The 21,930-nt window shown below is 53.4% G+C and overlaps 8 protein-coding genes across 8 annotated transcripts; 6 read left to right on the forward strand and 2 right to left on the reverse strand.

Moving 5' to 3' along the window:
- Positions 1 to 1,637: 1,637 nt before the first annotated feature.
- Positions 1,638 to 3,792, forward strand: CAOG_03943 (methyltransferase). Its single transcript, XM_004363614.2, has one exon. It carries the CDS (start codon positions 1,767 to 1,769, stop codon positions 3,693 to 3,695), a length of 1,929 nt encoding a protein of 642 aa, XP_004363671.2. The 5' UTR covers positions 1,638 to 1,766; the 3' UTR covers positions 3,696 to 3,792.
- Positions 3,793 to 3,875: 83 nt separating this feature from the next.
- On the reverse strand, positions 3,876 to 8,228 carry CAOG_03944 (hypothetical protein; the record flags this gene model as incomplete). Its single annotated transcript, XM_004363615.2, has 6 exons — positions 3,876 to 4,123; positions 4,241 to 4,414; positions 4,509 to 4,670; positions 4,812 to 5,128; positions 5,271 to 5,641; positions 5,820 to 8,228. 6 exons carry the CDS (start codon positions 8,226 to 8,228, stop codon positions 3,876 to 3,878), a joined length of 3,681 nt encoding a protein of 1,226 aa, XP_004363672.2.
- Positions 8,229 to 8,540: 312 nt separating this feature from the next.
- Positions 8,541 to 11,093, forward strand: CAOG_03945 (hypothetical protein). Its single transcript, XM_004363616.2, has 8 exons — positions 8,541 to 8,808; positions 9,078 to 9,173; positions 9,540 to 9,626; positions 9,728 to 9,808; positions 9,902 to 10,051; positions 10,177 to 10,304; positions 10,399 to 10,672; positions 10,763 to 11,093. Exons 1-8 carry the CDS (start codon positions 8,665 to 8,667, stop codon positions 10,889 to 10,891), a joined length of 1,089 nt encoding a protein of 362 aa, XP_004363673.1. The 5' UTR covers positions 8,541 to 8,664; the 3' UTR covers positions 10,892 to 11,093.
- A 31-nt stretch (positions 11,094 to 11,124) lies between these two features.
- Positions 11,125 to 12,042, forward strand: CAOG_03946 (hypothetical protein). Its single transcript, XM_004363617.2, has one exon. The coding sequence runs from the start codon at positions 11,139 to 11,141 to the stop codon at positions 11,814 to 11,816; it is 678 nt and encodes a 225-aa protein (XP_004363674.1). The 5' UTR covers positions 11,125 to 11,138; the 3' UTR covers positions 11,817 to 12,042.
- A 158-nt stretch (positions 12,043 to 12,200) lies between these two features.
- On the reverse strand, positions 12,201 to 14,232 carry CAOG_03947 (flavin adenine dinucleotide synthetase). The gene is made up of 5 exons (XM_004363618.2): positions 13,579 to 14,232; positions 13,246 to 13,443; positions 13,033 to 13,154; positions 12,770 to 12,911; positions 12,201 to 12,681 (listed from the first exon to the last, which is right to left on the reverse strand). The coding sequence occupies exons 1-5, from the start codon at positions 14,076 to 14,078 to the stop codon at positions 12,486 to 12,488; spliced, it is 1,158 nt and encodes a 385-aa protein (XP_004363675.1). The 5' UTR covers positions 14,079 to 14,232; the 3' UTR covers positions 12,201 to 12,485.
- Positions 14,233 to 14,612: 380 nt separating this feature from the next.
- Positions 14,613 to 15,665, forward strand: CAOG_08743 (hypothetical protein; the record flags this gene model as incomplete). The annotated part of the gene is made up of 1 exon (XM_011272061.1): positions 14,613 to 15,665. The coding sequence occupies one exon, from the start codon at positions 14,613 to 14,615 to the stop codon at positions 15,663 to 15,665; it is 1,053 nt and encodes a 350-aa protein (XP_011270363.1).
- Positions 15,666 to 16,002: 337 nt separating this feature from the next.
- Positions 16,003 to 18,626, forward strand: CAOG_03948 (connexin 32; the record flags this gene model as incomplete). The annotated part of the gene is made up of 8 exons (XM_004363619.2): positions 16,003 to 16,076; positions 16,139 to 16,210; positions 16,284 to 16,367; positions 16,429 to 16,512; positions 16,574 to 16,657; positions 16,880 to 16,963; positions 17,045 to 17,119; positions 17,209 to 18,626. The coding sequence occupies 8 exons, from the start codon at positions 16,003 to 16,005 to the stop codon at positions 18,329 to 18,331; spliced, it is 1,680 nt and encodes a 559-aa protein (XP_004363676.2). The 3' UTR covers positions 18,332 to 18,626.
- Positions 18,627 to 18,791: 165 nt separating this feature from the next.
- CAOG_03949 (hypothetical protein) lies at positions 18,792 to 21,838 on the forward strand (the record flags this gene model as incomplete). The annotated part of the gene is made up of 19 exons (XM_004363620.1): positions 18,792 to 18,883; positions 18,958 to 19,041; positions 19,117 to 19,200; positions 19,304 to 19,387; positions 19,483 to 19,540; positions 19,614 to 19,717; positions 19,792 to 19,875; positions 19,965 to 20,048; positions 20,138 to 20,221; positions 20,312 to 20,395; positions 20,470 to 20,553; positions 20,632 to 20,715; positions 20,782 to 20,865; positions 20,955 to 21,038; positions 21,122 to 21,205; positions 21,280 to 21,363; positions 21,429 to 21,512; positions 21,579 to 21,650; positions 21,751 to 21,838. 19 exons carry the CDS (start codon positions 18,792 to 18,794, stop codon positions 21,836 to 21,838), a joined length of 1,590 nt encoding a protein of 529 aa, XP_004363677.1.
- Positions 21,839 to 21,930: the final 92 nt, after the last annotated feature.

Here is a 21,930-nt window from a genome sequence, read left to right on the forward strand (position 1 = left end):
GGGACAATTTTTAGACGACAAGAAGGGCGCTCAAAAGTCTGAGGCTTTGGCCGACACCCTCCGCTTCTTACTGGCCTACATTTCGTATCAAAAATTGAGCCGAACGATCGAGCGCAACCTCATCTTGATTGCGGCCGCCAAAGAACGTCTTCCGGCTGAAACTGAAGCTGCTGCCTCAGCAACGGTCGCTGTGCACGATGCCGCGTCCAAGCCAACGCGCCCCGACGACATTGTTCGTCTGTACGACATTATTCTGCAAAACTTGGCCGACATGAACGAGCTGGGAGGCCTTGACAACGACCCCGAGTTCACCAAGGAGCTGGCTGCTCGGACGCTGTACTTTAAGACCTTCCGCTGCTTCTACGTGGCCGAGTCGTATTTGCACATGTCCCAATGGCGCGAAGCGATTGCCCTGTACGATCGCTCAAGTAGCCATCGCGCCAACGCCGTGGCTCACTTTGAGCAGTGCGCCAATTCTGGCCAGTTCCATGTAAGGCTTGCTTTGCTGAAAAACAAAAAAAACAAAAAAACAAACCACAAACTGCAACGTCTGACACGCATGGTTGGCTTTTGACCCTTTTACCTCTACGTTTCATTTCTCCATTCGCCAACAGGATGACACGCATGGTTGGCTTTTGACCCTTTTACCTCTACGTTTCATTTCTCCATTCGCCAACAGGATGACATTGATGCGCTAATCGACCGTTGTCGCGGACGATGCTCTGTCCGAAGCCGATCTTGCTGCCATTACTGCCAAGGCAAGTCCGCAGTTGTCGCGGACGATGCTCTGTCCGAAGCCGATCTTGCTGCCATTACTGCCAAGGCAAGTCCGCACGAGATGGTGGTGGTTGGTGGTGGTATTAGGGGAGGTGGTGGTAGTAGTGGGGAAAATTTTTGCTTTGCTTCTTGATTCTTGTTGTGCTGACTTTGCTTCTCTCTTCTGCGCCTACTTGTTGGACCCTGATTGTTTTGTCTGGCGACGCGAACGTTAGCCGCTTACCGATCGCCTTGATATCTACCTGCAAGATCCGTCCCTGCACAGCAAAAAGCCAAACATCATCACCTTCCCGCCGGATTTCGGAGTCGTTGCCGGCAAGCCCTTGTTCTTTGATCTGGCCCTCAATGCAGTTACGTTGCCATCTCTCAGCCATCGTGCTGCCTCGAAGAAGCCGGCTGCCAAGGCCGCCCCACAGCCCAAACAGCCGCAAGCCGCACAGCAGCAGCAGCAGCAGCAGCAGCAGCAGCAGGCGCCGGCGCAGCCCACCACCGAACAAACAGCGGCCCCAGCCGAAGGCGTGTTTGGAACGGTCAAGGGTCTGTTTGGATGGGGCAAGCGTTAACTGTCACTTTTTCCTCTCCAATCATGCTGTTCAGTTTTGCCCGACTTTTCTCGGCCTTTGCTGTTCTCTTTGAGGTTCCGAGCTTGAATACTTTTCGCTCGTCATTGCTGTGCTGTTTTGTCCTATTGATGGCTCGGCTGTAATTTTCTTTTCTGAATGCACCATTTTGACATTTCCAGTGATGTTTCGGTTTCAGTCGGTTGGCTTTCGTCTTGTCAGGTAGCGTGTATCCGTGCGAACGAGTCCCAGCTGTATCCTGCATGTCCGACTGCGTTGCTGTCCAGTCAGACAGTGAACTGCAAATACAGCAATGAAATCCAATTGAACTTGTGAGTTCAGTTCTGTCTGAGCAACTTTTATTTGTTTTTGTTTTTGTTTGTTTGCTGTTTCTGTTTGTTGTTGCCTTCCCCACTTGTTTTCTCAGACATGTCAACAGCAACACGCTGCTGGCTCGCCCGCCTGCCCACCGCCGCAGCAGTCCCGATCGCGCGTGCAGGTCGCCTGGCCATCTCGTCATCATGCAATGCCCTGCGATGCTCGATGCGCTCCAAGTCAAGCTACCGCGCCAAGAAGCAGCTTGTTCAGCTTCAGGCAGACAGATCCACGGTCGAGCTGAACAGGCCAAGCACCAATCCAAGTAGTGACCAGAGCGATGATCATCACAGTCATGCTGGCGATCGTCACAGCTATGCTGATGACAGGCTGGCCGCCAGCGAGGCCGCGAATGACGCTGCGTTCGATGCCATGCTGGACGCGTCGCCGCTCGCTCAGCTCCATCTGCCAGTGCTCATCCACCGCGTCGTCGATGCGCTTCTGCCAGGAACACTTGCTGCTATGCAAACCTCTTCCGCTGCGGCGGCGGCGGCGTCGAAGGCGGCGGTTGGCGCGGTCAGCCACAGTGTCGTTGATCCATTTGTCAGCTTGGCCACAGTCCAGCCGCAGGCAGGATCACAACCGGATGTGATCCAGCTCGCATCTCACTCAAAAGCAAGCAGCAGTCTTACTGATACTCTGGGCGAGCTCAAAACCCAGGCACCCACGGCCAAACCCCAGGAATCGGGCTTGCCGCAATCGTCGCTCGCTCCAACTCGACCTCCTCTCATTCTCCTTGACGCGACGTTTGGGGCGGGCGGGCATTCTGCAGCATTGTTGCGGCATGCTCCACCAAACACTACTCTATTTGCGATCGACCGCGATCCGGATGCCATTCAACGGGCCGAGCAGCTTGGCCAGACCAATTCGTTGTTTCATAGCTCGCGTTTTCGTCCGTTGCAAGGGTCCTTCTCCCAGATGCGGCAACTGGTGGCAGACCAAGGCATACAGCCCGGATCAGTCGACGGCATTCTGATGGATATCGGGTTTTGCAGCACGCAGGTGGACGATGCCACGCGCGGATTTTCGTTTCTCTGCGACGGTCCTTTGGACATGCGGATGGGGGCCGGCACGGCGTTTGAGCTCGCAGCCATCCCAACAGCAGCCACCGTACTGGCAACACTGCGTTGTGAAGAACTCACACACATTCTCCGGCTGTATGGTGAGCTCCCAAAGGCACGTGCGATTGCGGATGCCATCGTCCGAACACGCAAAACAACCCCAATCCAATCAACGCTGCAGCTGGCGGATATTGCACGCAGGGCAGTCTTTTCGGAAGCAGAGTACAAGGAGTGGCAACTCCACTGGGACAAGATCAAAGCGTACTTGCAGTCTCAGCGCAGCCAGTCTCCAACCGTGCTCTCACAGATGCTGGACGACGACCTTCAAGACTCTGGTTTGTCGCTGGACGAGCCAGATGCTCCTGACAGTCGGCAAGCTCCCCAGCCTCGCCAGAATCCTGCCCTGGACAAACCTGGCGCGTTTCGCTTTCAAGGCCGAAAAGTCAAAGACCCTGCTCGCCAAGTATTTCAAGCCCTTCGTGTGTTTGTGAATGACGAAATATCAGAGCTTCGGGCAGGGTTGGGTCAGGCCATCGCCCTTCTGCGTCCTGGCGGCAGACTTGCCGTGATTACTTTTCAAGGCGCCGAAACAACTGCACTGCGACGTTTTTTGCAAAGCCCCACCGCCATTCTAGCTGCTGATTCCGTGCGGAGTCTTGACGAAGATGCACCAGCAGCATCCAACGCACGTTCAGCGGACAGTTCTCGCCCGCGTCACATTTCGCTAAACGATCGGTTTCTCGCCCAGAAACTGCAGGAATTTGAACAGATGCAGAGCAACAACGACCCCACTCACTTCCCCACGTCGCGCGCACTACCACTGACTGTGTTGCACAAAGCGATTGGCCCCAGCGAGCACGAAATCCACCGCAACCCTCGTGCCCGCTCGGCCAAACTGCATGTTTTTGAGCGGTCGTTGTAACGCGGTGGGGATTCTTCAATGGAAGATGCAATCCATCGGTCAAACCCCACTCTTGTTACTCTTGTTGTCATGCCCACAAATAAACAAAGATGACAAAACAAGCGGAATGAACACGGGGTGGGTCTGTGATCATGTTTTTTTTGTTAAACATTGAAACCCAGCACACAAGGGGGCAAAACTCTACGCCCACCAAACCCTGGGAAGCTCAACACGCGTCGCCAGAGGATATGGCTTGAAGAGAGCGGGACCGGCGGCGACCAAATTGTCGTGCACGTCAGTCGGAATCAACTGGAGGTCAGCCCAAAGCGATTCCAGTTGGTGGCGCGAGAGTCCCTGTTGCCGAGAGTGCTCGCGAACCCGTTGCATGCACAACTCGGCGAGCGTGGGGATGGTGTGGCGCCGATAAACAATCAGATCCGAAGCCGTGGCTGTCCATTGGCAAAAGCGAAACGAGCGAATTGTGTCAATAAATTCATCCCATAGATTCTCGAAGCAGTCAATCGCGGCTGCAGAACAAAACAGAAAAAAAACCCCACACCACTTACAAATGCACAGGTCGGCACGAGAGGTGAAGGCCAAACCCGTGATGGAATGGCCAAACAGCGAAATCAGTTGATGCGCACCGGTCTCAACGTTGAGCAAATGGACCACCGACTGCTTTTCAGCATATGCAAGAATGTTGTCATCCAACGGAGAGAACGCAAGGGCGAGGACAGGACCTGATTTGCTTCACTGTTAGCAAAAACAAAAAGTGCTCGGCTACAAAAAGCCCCATACACTTGAAATCGTGCAGTACGCGAAATTGCGCAGTACCTGTTGCTTCACCAAGCTCGACCAGAGTTCGAGTCTCGGCATTCCACACCATAGCGCAGTTGTGGGTGTCGGAAGACAGTGCAAGATACTTGGAACTCTTGCTCCATGCTTGGTACATGCACGAATCGATCCTATCCGCTCTCCTCTCTTTGACGGCTCGAGCTGTGGTGAGCCCCGAGTGAGCACACTTTTAAAAACCAACCACGGAACACGAGAGCAGTGCAGCTGCGGAAAACAAAATGTTTCTCGCACACACGGACACAACACGTCGATTGCCAAGCAAGCAAGCAAAAAGTTACTTACGCGTGGTCAACTGATCGCGGGAAGAGACGCGAGTGGGCAGGTTTGCCATGTCGAGCAGGTACCCATCCAACGAATCGCAACACACGGCCAGGTGTTGGCCGTTGGGACTGACAGCGACGTGGTTGACGCGTCCAGCAAATCCGTGAATGTAACGGTGGACGGGCGGTTCGCCAAGTTGAATGGTCGTAATGCAAATGCAACGCGCATTCAGTGCCAAGTACAACGTGAGCGAAGTATCCGAGATCGGCACGAGATCGATTGCATTCACCATCTCGAGTTGCTCAAGTTGCAGGTTTGCAACAACCCCGTACGAAAGCCTGCCAGCACGTTTGTGTTCATGCCGGATACCGAGCAACCAGACGAATGATGAAGCAAACCATCACACACACACACATACACACCCGGGAGTGAGCAAATCGCAGCTAAAAACGAAATCACCGGAATGGAATGGGAACATACCTATGCCGGGTTGTCGGACGAAGCAGAATGACCACGCCTGCATCAAATCCAAGGGCAATGTATCCAGCCTTGAAGCACACTCCAAACGCCTGATCGAGTTGACCGTTCGTCAAATCGGCGAGGGTCCACTCGTCAAAATAACCTGGCACGGACGGAACTGGCTCCATAGCGGGTCGAACTGGCCCTGTGGGCCCCATCAGCGAACGAGGGTTGCAAATTTGCGTCAAGAGCTTCGGAGTATGAATTGAAGGCATGCTTAAAGGCCGAGGCGGTAGGGGAGCAGGAGCAGCACTTGCACGATCGATCGCTTCGTGCAAGAATTGTTCGTGATTCTTGACATCGACCGAGTTGTTGGGTGAAGGAAATTCAATCTGAAGACAATCAAGGCACGGCAGTGAGCGCAAATTCAATCCTCTGGCGGCAGTACAAAGAGGATACACTGCGTCACTTGCCCCCTCTCGCTTCTCGCAAACAGCAAGCAACTTCAAACAAAACAAAAACAAAGAAAGGATGCAAGAAGTGAAAGAACAAAAAAAAGCGGGAACAAACCTCGGCGTTGGGGAACACAAAGAGCGGCGTGATTCGGTCAAAGCCGAGAACGAGAATGACCTCTTGCTGCTCAAGACCGGCAATTCCAGTCAGAAATCCGGTGGCAACGCTGCAAGCCACCTGGTCATGGCCGCCGTAGGCGGTGACTGGTGCCGACCCGGAAGGCTGCTCGTCAACGTAACGCAGTGGATTTTGCATGGCAGACTTTCGAATGCCGTTCAGGGCTGGCGGAATGAGTGTGTTGCGGACAAATCGCTCTTCCAAAAAGACTTGCGCCTGCACAAAGCGGTTCAAATGCCGATCAAAGACCGATTGGCCATGGATGTCCTGCGCAGCTTGATGCACCAGCGAAATGAAGGTCCGCGGCGGGCACGCGTTGGCTCCGAGAACCCCCATCAGCACGAGGGTGGTCACATTGTGATCGTTCCTATCGTGCTCCGACAGTAACGCTGCCGTTTGTGTTTGCAGCAAGAGAGGGCCGAGCAGCTGAAAGACAGGATCGAGGTGCGCTTTAGACTGCGGCCACTTTGTGAGGAAACGAGGGTGCAACGGCTTGTTGAAGGCCGGAGCGAAGCCCGCGGCCAGGTTGTCTGGGTCGAAGCTGCTGGTTGCGTCAATGCGAGGCGCGCGCAAAGAACTATCGTAAGATGTTGAAAGCCCAGAATATCGACCTCTGGTCGGAGCATGGGGAGCTGCAAGCACTTCTTCTTCGTCGCCGTCCACATCGTCATCTTCCCAAGCATCGTCATCCTCGTCGTCGTCCGCAGCCTCGGCGTCCTCGTCGTCGTCGTCGTCGTCGTCCGCAGCCTCGGCGCCGTCCTCGTCCTCGTCTTCCCATGCATCCGAGTCAGAGTCTTCTTCGACAGCCATGACAATACGCTCATGAACATGCTCGTTAACGGGCTCAGCAACGGGCTCAGCAACGGGCTCGTTCTCGGCAGAAGGTGGGTCTCGAGCGAGGTCGGCTTGCTGGAGGGCATGCTGGAGGGCATGGCGAGCAGCGTAAATGGGGCGCATTCGGTCCTCCACTTTTCGCGTATGAAGATTGACACTGAGAATGCGCAGGTGCTCGTCGAGCTTTGCATCAACGTACGGCGAGGACAGGAGCGCGGCGGTGGCCTTCTCCCAAAATGCCAAGCGGACTCGCTCGTGATGATCTATCGCGAGGTTCCAGGCATTGTCTGCGAGAATTCGCTGCCGCGCCTTCTCCAAGGAGCTCAATTCAGTAAGATGCTTGGGCCAGTCAAAGTGGTCTGCCATGGGCTGAAGGGGGCATGCAGGATTGCACATCATCATGAGTCGTTGCCAGTTTTGCAACGTCTCAATGCCAGTCTGACGAAGCTGAGGGAGCGAAGTTGTGATTCCCCGAAGCGTCGGAACCAGGTCTTGCTCGTCGTCCGTGCGAAGCAGGGTTTGGAGCGACGGCAGGCAGACGGCGGGCGAATCCGTGGTGAGGAGCTCGTGTTCGTGCACGGCGGCAATGAGATTGATGATAGTTTCGAAGGGCAGGACGCGGCGAAGTTTGGCACCGGTCGCTGTTGGCTTGTCTGTGGGCGGGTAGATGAGCGGCTGGAGCACATTTCGAGCGTCGCCGCGCAAAATCACGGCCAACGCCCTCGAGCGGACGCCCTCTCGGTGCAACGGCGCAGGAAACGACATTGCTCTGCTATACGGGACTGCGCTTGCATGAAACTCGCTGTTGAGGGACTGTGGCGCAGACAGTAGCGCTTCCATGAATGCCTTGTCGGCAGGGTCGAGCAGTTGTTGCGCTACGACTGGCTTGGTGAGATTGGCAGCAGCGGCATCATCGGTGGCATTGTGATCTTGACTACTCTGGTCCTCCTTGGCCTTGTCCTTGTCCTGATCTTGCTTTTCAGCATTTGCAGCAGCAGTATCTTGATTCTGAGCAGCTGCAACTGCGCCGCGGCTGCCTGGCTTGGACGACGACGCGGCCGACGACTTTGCGCTCTTCAGGTCGTCGGCGAGTTTGCCAAACACCCTGAACGGCCTGAGCGATCCTGCATAGTCGTACTCGTCGTCGCTGGAGACGTCCGCGTCGTCGAGGAGCGGCGCGGCAACGCCAGGCGGCAGAGCATCACGGGCCGCAGCCACCCGGGCGCGCTTCCGCAGTGGTGGTGGTGGTGGTGGTGGTGGTGGATTCGGCTGCTGCCTGCTGGGATTGCTTGGAGCAGTAAACTCGGCAGCAGCGAAGGACGAGGACGAGGACGAGGACGAGTAGTGCTGCTCGCACGTGCGGCGGAGTGGTTGGATGGGCCACCGCGCCTGAATGAGCGCAGAGGGCGACGACGAGGATGAGGCAGCGGGTGTGGATGCGGATGCGGATGCGGATGCGGAGGCAGGCCGGGCGGCGGGGCGGCGGAAGCGGACGGCTGGGCGGTGCGCCTGCATTTTCGTGGAATTGAAATCTCAGAATCTGAGATCACAAAAAACAAAAAACACAAACTAAATAGAGTGAAAAACCAAAAAAACGAGCAAAAAGAGTTCAAAAAGAAGAAACGAAAACAAAGTTGCACGCCAAAAGCAAAAACTCTCTTCAATGCCCAATGCTTGCCTCCATACTACTGTAGTAGGATGCCTTCAACCCTAACCCTAAACCCCCAACCCTAACCCTAACCCTCTCCCATTGAGCTGTTGCTGGACCACCTGTGAATCGCAGCGTGCAGTATTTCCCCCTCCTTCCAAAGATAGATGGTCACTCAGTCTTTTTTCTTTCTTTCTCAGAAACCACACCCATCCTCCTCCTCTTTCCGCCAATCCCCCAACTCCTCTTCTTCCCTCACCCTTCCCCTTTTCCCCTTTTCCCCCTTTTCCTCCTTGTGTTACGATGGCTCAGGCAGCAGTTGGACCGCCGCACAACCCCAACAACGACTTGGAGATGGCCAATGCGCCGGACGACAGCGTTTCGTCGATGCGCTTCTGCCCCAGCGACACGCTGGACTACCTCGTTGTCGGCGCCTGGGATCAAACGGTGAGTGGAAGCGCGCGCGCGACCAGCGGGAGACCAGCGGGAGACCAGCGGGAGAGGGAAAAAGAGAGAGAGGGCAGAGAGAGAGAGATCCAAAGAACGGATAAAAGCGCAGTTTCGCCTTACTAATATTCAGGGAGCGTGGTTACCTTTTCCCCACTGTTGTTGCTCATACTGTTTTGCTCACTAACTCTCGCTTTTGCGTTCTGTCCCCTCTCAAACCCTGCCCCCTGCCCCCTCTCCCCCCACCGCACCGCCCTCATCATCAACAGACCCGCGTCTACAATGTGGATCCGATGTCTGGCCAGAGCGAGCAGAAGATGGTCTTCCCGATGGACGCGCCCGTCCTCGACGTTGCATGGCACGCGGTAAGATAGGGACGAGCTGAGCTGCTGAACTAACTGCCACCATCGCTGCGAGTGCGCTCGGGCAATCCATCATCATGTCATGTGCTGCTGGCGACATTGGTGCTCCGTGCGATTTTGCTGCACTTGGAGCTGCGGGGGGAAAGGGGGCGAAATCGATGGATTTTGCAATGGAAAACGCACACAGTGTGCATTTGTGCATTGTGCATTGGAGTGTGTGCAATCGGAACAACTCGAACGTCATACGAAGCATTGCACGTTTGGGTGTTGTGATTGCCATCATCATCACAATTGCCAGCCGTGCCCTCTCAATGATCCAGAGTACAAACAAACCCAACTGTCTCACGATGATTCGTTTGACCATTCCAGGATTGCAGCAAGGTTTTCGCCGCTGGCTGCAACAAACAAACACACATGTTCGATCTTGGTACCGGCCAGTCAATGCCAGTAGCCATGGTACGTGATGGATGAAACCTTCGTTGGCGCTTGCTTGTTGTTGGCGCTTGCTTGTCGGCATCGTTCCTCATTGGCGTCATGATTTGTCTTCCTGCTGTTAGCACGATCAACCGATCAAAACCATTCGTTATCTGACCGAGCCTGGATTGCTCATGTCTTGTGGCTGGGACCGCATGGTCAAGGTGAGCGTCGGAAGAGCAAACATGAAACGCACGCAATTTTTTCGTCGTCTCATTTCCGGGGTGCCTTTGTTTTGTTGGATGATTTGTCGCTAGTTCTGGGATTTGCGGTCGCCCAATTGCATCAATCAACTGCAACTGGCGGAGCGTGTGTACGCGGCCGATGCCGTCTACCCCATGGCCGTTGTTGCCACTGCCGACCGCCATGTTAACTTGATTGATTTGCGCCAGCCTTCCGCTGACTGGGTAAAAAAATAGAAAGCACCCGCCTTTCGCTGCATGCAGTCATAAAACGTACACCTTTCGGTCGCTAACATTGCCTCTGCTTTTTTTTTTTTTTTGTTTCGTCGCTTGATTTCCGCGTTTTCCAGCGGCAAGAGACGTCTCTCAAGTACCAAACTCGTTGCGTCGCCGTCTTCCCTCAAGCAAACGGCTACGCCATTGGCTCGATCGAAGGCCGCGTGGCTGTCAACTATCCAGAGTTTGCTGCCGACGACAAGTTGCGTCACTTTGCGTCTATTTGGATTTGCCGCTGGTTAATTTTCGCTGTTTTCTGTTGTTGCTGACTTGGTGATTTGGGCGCGATTCGACAGACGAAACTTCTCATTCAAGTGCCATCGCTTGAACGAAGGTCGCTTGAACGACGGCCAGACTCGCGACGATGTGTACGCAGTGAATAGCATTGTCTTCCACCCGACTTATGGCACGTTCGCCACGACTGGCTCGGACGGCTGCTTCTTTTTCTGGGACAAGGACAGCCGACAGCGTCTCAAGCCCTTCAACCGGGCCAACCAGCCCATTCCCTGCAGCTCTTTCAACGGTGCTGGCAACGTGTTTGCCTATGCCGTCAGCTACGATTGGTCGCGAGTAAGTGCACTGAGCTTGGTCGACGAATTGCTAGAATTGCTAGAGGGAAAGGGTTGTCCGAGTGACTGATTTGGTTTGGTTTGACAATAGGGAATCGATGGCGCGTCAAATCAACGCCCCCATCTATTGCTTCACAGTGTCCGTCCCGATGAGATCCGACCCAAGCCAGCACCAGCTGCCCAACCACCGAGCTATCTCAAGTCTGGCGGCCGGCGATGATGACCCAAAAACAAACCAAAAGAACAAACCAAAAGAACAAAACAAAAAAAAACAAACCAAAACAAAAAGCCAGACCAGTTTTTGTTCCCACTTTCACTTCCAACGCTCTTACTTCTCTATTCACTTGTTATGGTGGCTTTTTGCGTGCTTTTAGTATGTGTCAAACCTTTCTTGAATGTATTTTTTTTTCATTGTTCCAAAAACGAGCGGATGAACACAGTCTTTTGTTTTGTCAACAGGTTTTGCAATGGAAACGACAAGGCAAGAGGTCGAGCACCGAGCGGCGTTCGTCGTCTTTGTCAACGTCGAGAGCGAAACCAGTGCCTCAATCTGGATGTCCTTTAACACGAATGCGGCCAAAACCAACGGGTATCAATGGGAAATGTTTGGCGGCAAGGCGACTCGCCCGGATAAAGCCAACCCCGCCGCGACAGCCGCCCGCGAGTTCGCCGAGGAAGCACTTGCCATACTCAAGCAGAAAAAGAAGGTGTCGTTGGCACAACAACTCAAGATGCCCGATGCAGGAAGCGTGCATGGCGAAGTTACCGCTGAGATTCAGCAATGTTTAGCCTGTGCGCGTGACCAGGTGTGGCTCTCACAAAGTCAGAATCGCGTCTTTCTCGTGCCTGTCGACCGCTTACCCAACCTTGGCAAGATGGTCCTGGTTGCCCTCGCTGGGTTCACGGGTGGTCCCAAAAAAGCTGGCGTGCTGGAGTTTCGTCGTAGCGAATCGGCGAGTCCGTTTCGGCTCGTTTCAGATCCGGAAAAACCAGTGCGAGGCTGGGTTACTACTATTCTTGAAAGCGTCGCCTTCCAAGATGCGCTGGCGCAACTTGTTCGAAACGAGCTGGTTGATCGTTTGCAGAAGGCGAGTGCGATCGCAGCGGACAGCACAACGGTCCCGCTTCCTCCTCCCACATCATGATGAAGCAGCATCAGGAAGCTTACATGCAAGTAGTGCAGGGAAGCGCGCTATGGGCTGCAGCTCGAGCGAGTCTGGGTCATCCGACATGGGCGACGGCCAACCTCATCAGTCCATGGTGATTGAAAACATCCTCTGTCAGATCAGCCGTCCATCGAAATGTACATGCACACCCTTTTTGGGGATGGAAAATCGCGCTGTTGGCTCAATAGAACCGGTTGAACCGAGAGCGCACAAAGTTTTCGTTGTGGCATTGGGTGTTGGGTTATTGCGCTCTTTCCTCCACGTCTGGGGGTTGATCTCGGGTTGAGCGCAGTCAAATTTGCACATTAAAGTCGGACTGTTATGAGAGCAGTCAAGTTTGCACATTAGAGTCGGACTGTTACGACGGATTCGTGAGCTTTTTGCACGAGAACAGTTATCATTGGTCAGGATTGCATCCCTCGTTATCACAAGCCAACAGCAAACACGCACAAGTTCACACATGCCATTCACAGTAGCACTGGTGTTGTATACGTGGAATTTGCAGCTTGGAACGAGAAGCAATCACCAACAAGACTGAAATGTTCAACAAGATTCGCAACTCGTTGGCTGTTTCACGAACAACGAGGTTGTCTTCCTGCTGCTCCCCTTGCTTGTTTTGCATAAGAATAAATGTACAAATGAATACAGCTACAGACTGCTCTGTGCCGATGGCCGAGACGATTGTTGTGGCGACTGCGGCTGCAGCGAAGGCCGCCGACCATCGCGCTCCTTGCTTCCATCCTGGAGCAAGTATGCGGGCGAGAAGCGCGGCGGAGATTGTGTTCCGGCACGAAGAAGCGCTGGATTTGGGCTAGTGGTTGATCTTCCACCGAGGGATGTGTATCTGTCAAAAGCACAGCCAGCAGCAGCGGACAGAGAATGAGTTGGCCGAGTATTTCACATCCACCAAACAGAAGCCCGAATGCACATACCCCAAATCATAAAGGTGGCAGTAAGGCACTCGGAAGGCTCGAAGAAACAGCCACACGTCCGCGTAGCTCCAATCCAGGATTGGGTTGATGCGCATAAACTGCGGCCAGTCCGGGTCTGTTGGTGTGCACGTCTCGAGCGAGGCTGAGGTATTTGTCGAAGGAAAAGACAGTTCGACAGTGAGCCCAACAGAGCCAGCCAAGAGGGGGGGGGGCAAGAGAAACGAACAAACAAGCAAACCCAAAAACACGGCGAGGAACTGTACCCGAAAACGGATCCGTTCGCCTCGTCCCGGCAAAAATGGCGCGAACTTGCGGCCGTTGCTTTGAGAGTTCCGTGAGACCGGCCTTGATCGAGCCGTCGATTGTGAACAAGTCCATCGAGTAGCTGCCAAAAGAGCGGAGGTGGAGATGGAAGCGTTATGAGACAAGGCAGAGAGCATCAATCAAAAAAACCGAACAAGGCGGTCCTGACGTACTCCTGGGCGGCCTCTCGCACAAACGACTCGACTTCATGGAATTGATCTGGGAAGGACAGATAGATTGCCGGAATCGGAAGATGCCTGCTGTTTTCGGCGTTGTGACGTCCGCACCGTGTTCGCAGCACTGCATTGAGCAAGTGCAACACGACCATGCAATCCTTGCCGCCGTTAAAGCTTAGCATGATTGTATCCGTCCTACAAGGTAATAACAACGTCAAGTACGTTGGGGGTCAGTTTCAAGTCAGTTACCAAAAGTGTATCCAAACGCCAGCAAACGCCCGGGAAATAGTCCATTCCAAAAATTCCGAATGTGATGCACAAAAGTCCTACTTGTAGATTTGCAGTGCCTGCTCGATGGCGGTTGTGGCCTGTCTTACGCAGAGTGCGAGGTGCACGACTTGCTCAGCGGTGGCCAACGTGAGCGTCGTCGCGGTGGACTCGTCGCTGCGACGGACTGCCGAGCCAACGTCGCCATTACTTTGACTATCATGGCTGTCATCATCGTGAGCGGTATTCCTGATGATGCTCGTGCCCTGACTGCCCTGACCGAGCGCAGCGACGAGCCGGCTGAATGCGGCCTGGAATGCCCCGCCGCAACCTCCGACGGCCGCTCCTGGTCCTGCGACTGGGACTGAGGATGAGGCTGAGGCTGAGGCTGGCTGGACGGACTCGGCAATGTCGATGAGCGCCTGGACGTCGGCGCCAGTCGTGCACAGCGCGTCCCAGCGCGGAGAGGCGGCCGCGAGCACGAGTCGGCACTGCTGCTCCTGCAACGGCGGCGGCGGCGGCGGACTTGCAGAAGAGGCAGCAGTTGGGCGGTGCAGCAGCATTTTGACAGAATTGAGGAGAGAAAAAGTCCGAGCTGGTGTGAACCAGAGTGGAAGAAGAGTGGAAGAAGAGTGGAAGAAGAGCGGGAGAATGAGAGTGAAGGGGAGAGAGTAAAAGAGTGAGAAACTCAGAATCAAAAAAAGGCTCAGACAACGGAAAATAACGACTGAAGCATGACTCAATGCATCTATCAAGAGGGAGAGACAGCGAAAGGTCCTCGCTGTGCCTGATTGAAGGCTGGCCTTGCCTTTGAGCTTACTTACTGCTGGACTTCCACAACTTCCCTCTAACCCTATCCTACAGTACTACTTTGCTCTCGTCGCACAGCACGCTATTGCATTTGAACAAAACCGATGCATGAGGCAGCTCTGTCTCGTTTCGTTTGGTTTGTTTATTCTCTTATGACGTTGTTTCTCAGAAAAGCAGTTCTCATTTTTTGTTTTGAGCAGCAGGTTGCTCGGCCACACACTTTGAATCAACTACAAGAACAAGAACAAGAACAAGAACAAGAACAAGAACAAGAACAAGAACAAGCAATGGCCAAGCATACGAGTCCGCGTGCTGCTGAATCTGAAGAAGGGAAGACGAAGAAGGCGGCGACGCCACGCGGTGATGGTGATGCTGGTGCCAGCGAGCAGACCAACGCCAAGCACAAGACCAAGCACGATGAGGAGCGACTGAGCCGCAAGCACACGCGAGACAGCGATAGTGACAGCGACAGCGACAGTGAGGACGAGCGAGACGAGCGAGACGAGCGAGAAGGAGCAAAGCACAAGGCAAAGAAGGCGCGAACGGACGATCACGACGAGGACCATGCGTCATCATCGTCATCATCAGCCAAGGGCAAGAAGGGCAAGAAGGACAAGAAGGACAAGAAGGAGAAGAAGGACAAGAAGGAGAAGAAGGACAAGAAGGACAAGAAGGACAAGAAGAAGGACAGGATCAAGGCGTCATCGACCGCTGCTCGCAAGGCAGATGGTGAATCGAGCAGCTCAGACAGTGATGCTGATGATGACAATGACAGTGATGATGCTGGCGATGATGAAGCCACCGCTGGTGCACAGGTCGAGGTTGCACGACACAAGCCGCAGCCGATGGACGTTGATTCGAGCGATGAAGCGTCATCGGACGACGAGCAGCCCAGCAAGCAACAGCAAAAGAAGGAAAAGAAGGACAAGAAGGACAAGAAGGACAAGAAGGACAAGAAGGACAAGAAGGAGAACAAGGACAAGAAGGAGAAAAAGGAGAAAAAGGACAAGAAGGACAAATCCGAGGCCAAGGCAGCAGCGCACAGCGACAACAAGGCCGGTGCGTTGCGTGCGCCTGCTACGGCAAACCAGTGGGAAACCACAACCTTCTCAGGCGATGCCGGAGGCGCTCAAAAGGAAAAGTTTTTGCGTCTGATGGGTCTGGGAAAGCAGGCGGCAGCTACCGCAGCACACTCCAAGCCCGCCGCGGGCAGCGCGTCCACGTCCCAAGTCGCAGCATCACAGCGAGCCATGAACGATCTCCAATCGCAGTACGAAAGCCTCCGCAAGTTTAATTCGCAAGCGCAGCAAAGCGGTGGCAAGTTTGGCTTCTCGCACTAGCAAAAAAACGTGTCTCGAGCGCAAACAAGCGCAATTTCAGGCCTTGACGACATGTCATTGTGATCGGTTTGCACACTTCCTTCTCTTTCGATGTCAGTTTGAGCACCAGTTGTGTAGTGAGCTTCGTAATGCAGTAGGTTCATTGAAATCCAGCATTTTCAACCATGCAAACTTTAACTATAGTGATTCAGAACCACGATCGCGGATTCACTGTAAACAGGGACACAAGTCCAAGTGCATGCCTATTTGTCCCTCGACACACCTTTGCTCACCGAAGATGTAGATTGGACCACACAAATCTCAGTCCCTTTTTTTTTTTTTTTTTTTGATTTTCAACATGTCGTATGAGAGTATGAATCAGAAACAGCGCAAGCTGTATGATAAAGTCAAGAAGGCGAGTGGAGTGCTCAAGTAAGAAAAAGCCGAATCTATTGCAACAGTGCGATCGCGTGTGCTAACGAAGCGGAGGACAGTCTGCAGAAGAGCGAGGTTGGCGACGCTGAAGCGCAGGCGATTGCTGAAGCGCTCAAAGTGAACACGACGGTGTCGATGCTTTTGTAAGGCATCTCAGAACTACTGATGCATATGAGGGACTCACTGATGGCGGGAATGGAGCAGTCTGCAAAACAACCAGATTGGCGATGCTGGAGCGCAGGCGATTGTGGAGTCACTCAAAGTGAACACGACGCTGACTGAGCTCGGGTAAGGCATCTCAGAGCTACTGATGCATTTAGAGTGCTCACTGATGGAGGAAATGGAGCAGTCTGCAAAACAACCAGATTGGCGATGCTGGAGCACAGGCGATTGCTGAGACACTCAAAGTGAACACGACGCTGGCTGAGCTCGCGTAAGGCATCTCAGAGCTACTGATGCATTTAGAGTGCTCACTGATGGAGGGAATGGAGCAGTCTGGGTGGCAATCAGATAGGAGATGCTGGAGCGCAGGCGATGACTGAAGCACTCAAAGTGAACACGACGCTGACCGTGCTCTAGTAAGGCATCTCAGAGCTACTGATGCATTTAGAGTGCTCACTGATGGAGGGAATGGAGCAGTCTGGATGTCAATCAGATCGGAGATGCTGGAGCACAGGCGATTGCTGAAGCGCTCAAAGTGAACGCGAAGGTGACTAAGCTCTAGTAGGTCATCTCACTTGTTTAAGTGGGTAATTCAGCAGAGGGTATGAAGAGAACTCACCGATGAAGGGGATGGGCAGTCTGTCGCACAATCAAATGACCGATGTGGGAGGACAGGCGATTGTTGGAGCGCTCAAAGTGAACAAGACGCTGACTAGCCTTGAGTAAATATTGATGGTTTTGAGATCTACTCTGAAGATCGTTCGACTCATACGACAATCTAACGACGTGACCAACAACAATAGGCTGAAAAAAAACTTTCTGACCAACACTGGAATCACTGCACTCAACGAAACAGGCAATACCGTTTGTAAATTGGAGTAAGACTCTGTGTGTTTATTGGACTCGCATGAAGCAAGTCCGAACAACAATCCGTTCACTTTTTGGCGAAACTGGGGTTTCTATGAAGGAGCCTTGACAACCAGCGTGCACCATCGCCTGCCGACTTGGCTCAGATTGCAGCTCGTGCCGCTGCAAATCCGGCAACTGAGGTTCAGCAATTGCGCTCCAAACTGGCTGCCAAAGACCAGGAGCTAGCGGCCAACAAGCAGGAGCTCGCGACCAAAGACCAGGAGCTGCAGCAACTTCGCTCCGATCTGAAGTCAGCTCTTGATCGAATTGACGTATTTGAGCGCAACGAACCCCCCGTTGGATCCTCATCGAACTTTGACGGACCAATCCCGCCAGTTTCTCTCGCAACTCTTGTCACCGCGACGAACAATTTTGCTGCCGATTCACTGATTGGCGAAGGAGCATTTGGTCGCGTGTACTCTGCCATTATGCCTGGCACTCGTGTTGCCATCAAAAAGCTGTCCGCCGAATCCAAGCAGGGCGCTGCCGAGTTCAAATCTGAACTGGACTCTTTGTCGAAATTCCGCCACGCAAACATTATTGCCATTCTGTCGTATGCTGAGCAAGGCGATGAGCGATGCCTGGTGTACGAGTTCATGCCAAACGGTTCTGTTCGCGATCGTCTCAGCCTCAAGAATGATAGGCCTCCGCTGACCTGGTCGCAACGCCACCGCATTGCTGCCGATGTCTCCCGCGGCATGCACTATGTCCAAACCGCGTTCCCTGATCATGTTCTGTTCCACCTCGACCTCAAGACGGACAATGTTCTGCTAGACGCATACCTTAATGCGAAAGTGTCTGATTTTGGCTTGGTTCGTGCTGCCCAACACCTCGATGAAAAGAGCTACCTTCGCACGCAGACTGTTCAAGGTACCGCTGTTTACATGTGTCCCGAGTTCCTATTGGAGGGCAGAATGACCACCAAGACAGACGTCTACCCATTCGGCATGATTCTGCTCGAGTTGGTGACCGCCGCCAAGCCTGGTCCCAGACTGAAAACAGACATGCGCAAAGCAGTGAAAAACCAAAAATCCATCGAGATGCTGGACTCGGCCTTGAAACCAACCGAAGCCGAGCGCCAGAGCATCAGCGAGGTTGTCACTCTCGCACTCGAGTGTCTTGAGGACGATGCTGACGATCGCCCATCCTTTGGTCGCCTCATTGCTTCGTTGGATGCTTGACGATGGGAGCTGGCGTGCATTGGTTTCACAGCAATCATTGGAGAATCGATTTACTGCGAACGAGAACCAAGCCCTCTCCCTCACTCTTCACGACAAGCTGCCTTTTGCGCACGTTTATAGAATGCACATTCAATCGATGTTTCGGAGGCGCGGCGTGGGTGATTGTTGATCATGCAGGGATGTCAGGTTGTTTGGCTGTTCTCGCTCGTTCGGCTGGCTGTTCTTGTCTTTTGTCAGCGATTGTGCGTCGCGATCGCAAATCTCCATCTCGGATCTAGTAAATCTCTCACGCCACTTTTTTTTTTTTTTTTTTTTTTTTTTTGCTCACCAAGCATACAGTACAAAGCATGGGAAATCAAAACCAAACGCACAAATCTGGAAAAAGTCGCGTCGGACGTCACGCTCGCGCAGTCTTCCTTTTTGTTCCGGTTTCGATTTTGTTTGTTTTTGTTCTTGTACGATGTCGTCTGCTGCTGCTGGGAGCATGCTCAACGCGTATTTGCGGCAGCGCGAGTTGTACGACTTTGTCAGGAAGGCGAGTGGATCGCACAAGTAAGAGATTGTTGGAAAGCAAGTCAACGCGAGTTGTGTGTGCGTGTTTGAGTTCTGACGAGAATGGAGGACAGCATGAGCAGCGCGCAGATTGGCGATGCAGACGCGCAGGCGATCGCCGCGGCACTCAAAGTCAACACGACGCTGACCGAGATCAAGTAAAGGCATCGTACTGCCACTGATGCATCAAAGTGGGTGATTCAGAAGAGTGGCTCACTGAATGGAACGGGCAGCCTGGGTGGGAATCAGATTGGCGCTGCTGGAGCTCAAGCAATAGCGGAGGCACTCAAGGCGAACAGGGCGCTGAAGAAGCTTGCGTAAGCCTGAACTCACCTTCCTACGGATGCGCATATGAGGTGGGAGATTTAGATTTAGCAAGAAGGCGTTTTCGAATTCTCACGGACGGGAGGGGACGGACAGTCTGGGCCGAAATCAGATTGGCGATGCTGGTGCAGAGGCAATCGCTGAAGCACTCAAAGTGAACACGACGCTGACGAACATTTAGTGAGTCATATCATCTTGACTGATACATCTGAATGGGTGATTTCAGCAGAGGTTATCCAGAGTGGCTCACTGATGGAAGGGGGGCAAATGAGCAGTTTGAGCAAGAATCACATTGGCCAAGTTGGCGCTCAAGCAATTGCAGAGGCTCTCAAAGTGAACTCGACTGTGGCTATGCTCGGGTAAGGAAGCTCACGTTTGACGGATGGATGCGAGTGGGTGATTTCAGAAGGGCTCACCGCGGGTCAGTCTGAGTGAAAACCAGATTGGCGATGCTGGCGCTCTGGCGATTGCGGCGGCACTCAAAGTCAACACGACGGTGACTGAAGTCGGGTAGGAAAATGTCGGTTTGACCATTGCGTGTGATTGGGGCATTATGAGTGCTCACTGATGGAGGACACGGACAGCTTGGGCATGAATCAGATTGACGTTGCAGGAGCGCAGGCAATTGCCGAAGCACTCAAAGTGAACGCGACGCTGACTAACCTTTTGTAAGTCGTTTCATTTTGTACTGATGTGTGCGAGTATGTGGTCCAGCAAGTGACCTTAAAGAATGCTCACTCCGAGCGGGGATGGACAGTCTGGGCGGCAATCCGTTTGGCGATGCTGGTGCGCAGGCGGTTGCTGAAGCGCTCAGTGCAAACACCAAGTTGATTTGTCTCAAGTAAGGCATTTCTGTTGTGGCTGACGCACGTGGGTGGGCTATTTTTCAGACGTCATTCAGCGTGCTCACCGATGGATGGGAACGGACAGTCTTCCCCAGAGTCAGATTGGCGAAGCTGGAGCGCACGCAATTGCATCGGCACTCGAAGTGAACACGACGGTGATGCTGCTCGGGTAAAGCAATTCTCGCTTGACTAGAAGTCTGTGAGTGGGTGAAATCCGCACAAGAGCATTCAGAGCGCTCACTATTGGAAGGATGGACAGTCTGAATGAGAATCAGATTGGCGACCTTGGAGCACAGGCGATTGCGGCGGCACTCAAAGTCAACACGACGGTGACTGAAGTCGGGTAGGAAAATGTCTGTTTGGCCATTGTGTGTGATTGGGGCATTAAGAGTGCTCACTGACGGAGGACACGGACAGCTTGGGCATGAATCAGATTGACGTTGCAGGAGCGCAGGCGATCGCCGAGGCGCTCAAAGTTAACCAGATTGTGATTTCAATCGGGTAGGTCGTTTCCTTTCCCATAAGAGGATGATCCAGCAGAAGGCAATAAGAGTGTGCGCTGATGAAGTGGATGGACAGCCTTGATGAGAATCAGATTGGCGATGCTGGAGCCGAGGCGATTGCAGAGGCTATCACAGTGAACAAGACGGTGAAGAAGCTCGGGTAAGCTCCCTTCGGATGCGCGTGAGTGGGGGATTCAAAGGCGCTCACTATGGAGGGGACGGACAGTCTGGGCAAAAACCAGATTGGTGACGCCGGAGCACAGGCGATTGCTGTGGCATTCCAAGTAAACCAGACGGTGACGGCGCTAGGGTAAAGCATTGCACTTTAACTGGTGGGTGTGAGTGGGTCATTCCGCAAGAGCGCTTTCAAAAACGCTCACCGCTGGAGGGAACGGATAGTTTGCACCAAAACAGGATTGGCGATGTTGGAGCGCAGGCGATTGCAGAGGCCCTCAAAGTCAACAAGACGGTAACCGAGCTCGGGTAAGGACTCTCACCTTGACTGATGCACGTGAGGGGGGGGTAATCCAGCAGAGCGGTATGAATGCTCACTGATGAATGGGCAGTTTGTACGAGAATCAACTTGGCGACGCTGGAGCAGAGGCAATTGCACAGGCACTCAAAGTGAACACGACGGTCGCCGAGCTCGGGTATGGCATCTCACTTTGACTGATGTATGTGAGTGGGTGATTCAGAAGTGCTCACCGATGAAGGGGATGGTCAGTCTGGATGGGAATCAGATTGGCGATGTTGGAGCACAAGCGATTGTTGAGGCGCTCAGAGTGAACAAGACAGTGAAGATGCTCTAGTAAGGCATGCGGGTGATCCAACAGAGGGCAACGGGAGTGCTCATTGATGAAACGGAATCGACAGTTTGGAGGGCAACCAGATTGGCGATGCAAAGGCGCTGGAGATTGCAATGGCCCTCAAAACGAACAAGACGCCAGCTGACACGCAGTAAAGATTGATCTCTAAAAGAAGAAAGTCCAAGCTCTCGATTCAATCTGACAATGAAACTGACAGCAACAGTTTGAGCAATCCCAACTTCTTGACGCGCGCTGGAACTGCTGCGAGTCACGCGATTGGCACATTGAAGTAAGCGTGCTCGGCATTTTGGTTGTTGTTGGATTGTTTTTTTTTTTTTTTTTTGCATGAATCAAAGCCGACCAACTCTTGAACTGCGTCGACGCAACAGGGATTTCATTGGTGGTCTTTACCCGCAGCGTGTTCCATCGCCTGACGAGTCGGCGAACGCTGCACCTGCAATGGAGCAATTGCCCTAAGAGCAACCCCTGTGCTCCGATCTTACTTTTCGAGGATCATCTCGTGCTTGCAGAATCCAGATTGTGTGCCCTTTTCTCAATCGGTTTTTTCT

Source organism: Capsaspora owczarzaki (assembly GCF_000151315.2).
Source record: "Capsaspora owczarzaki ATCC 30864 unplaced genomic scaffold supercont2.5, whole genome shotgun sequence".
NCBI classification, from domain to species: Eukaryota; class Filasterea; order Ministeriida; family Capsasporidae; genus Capsaspora; species Capsaspora owczarzaki.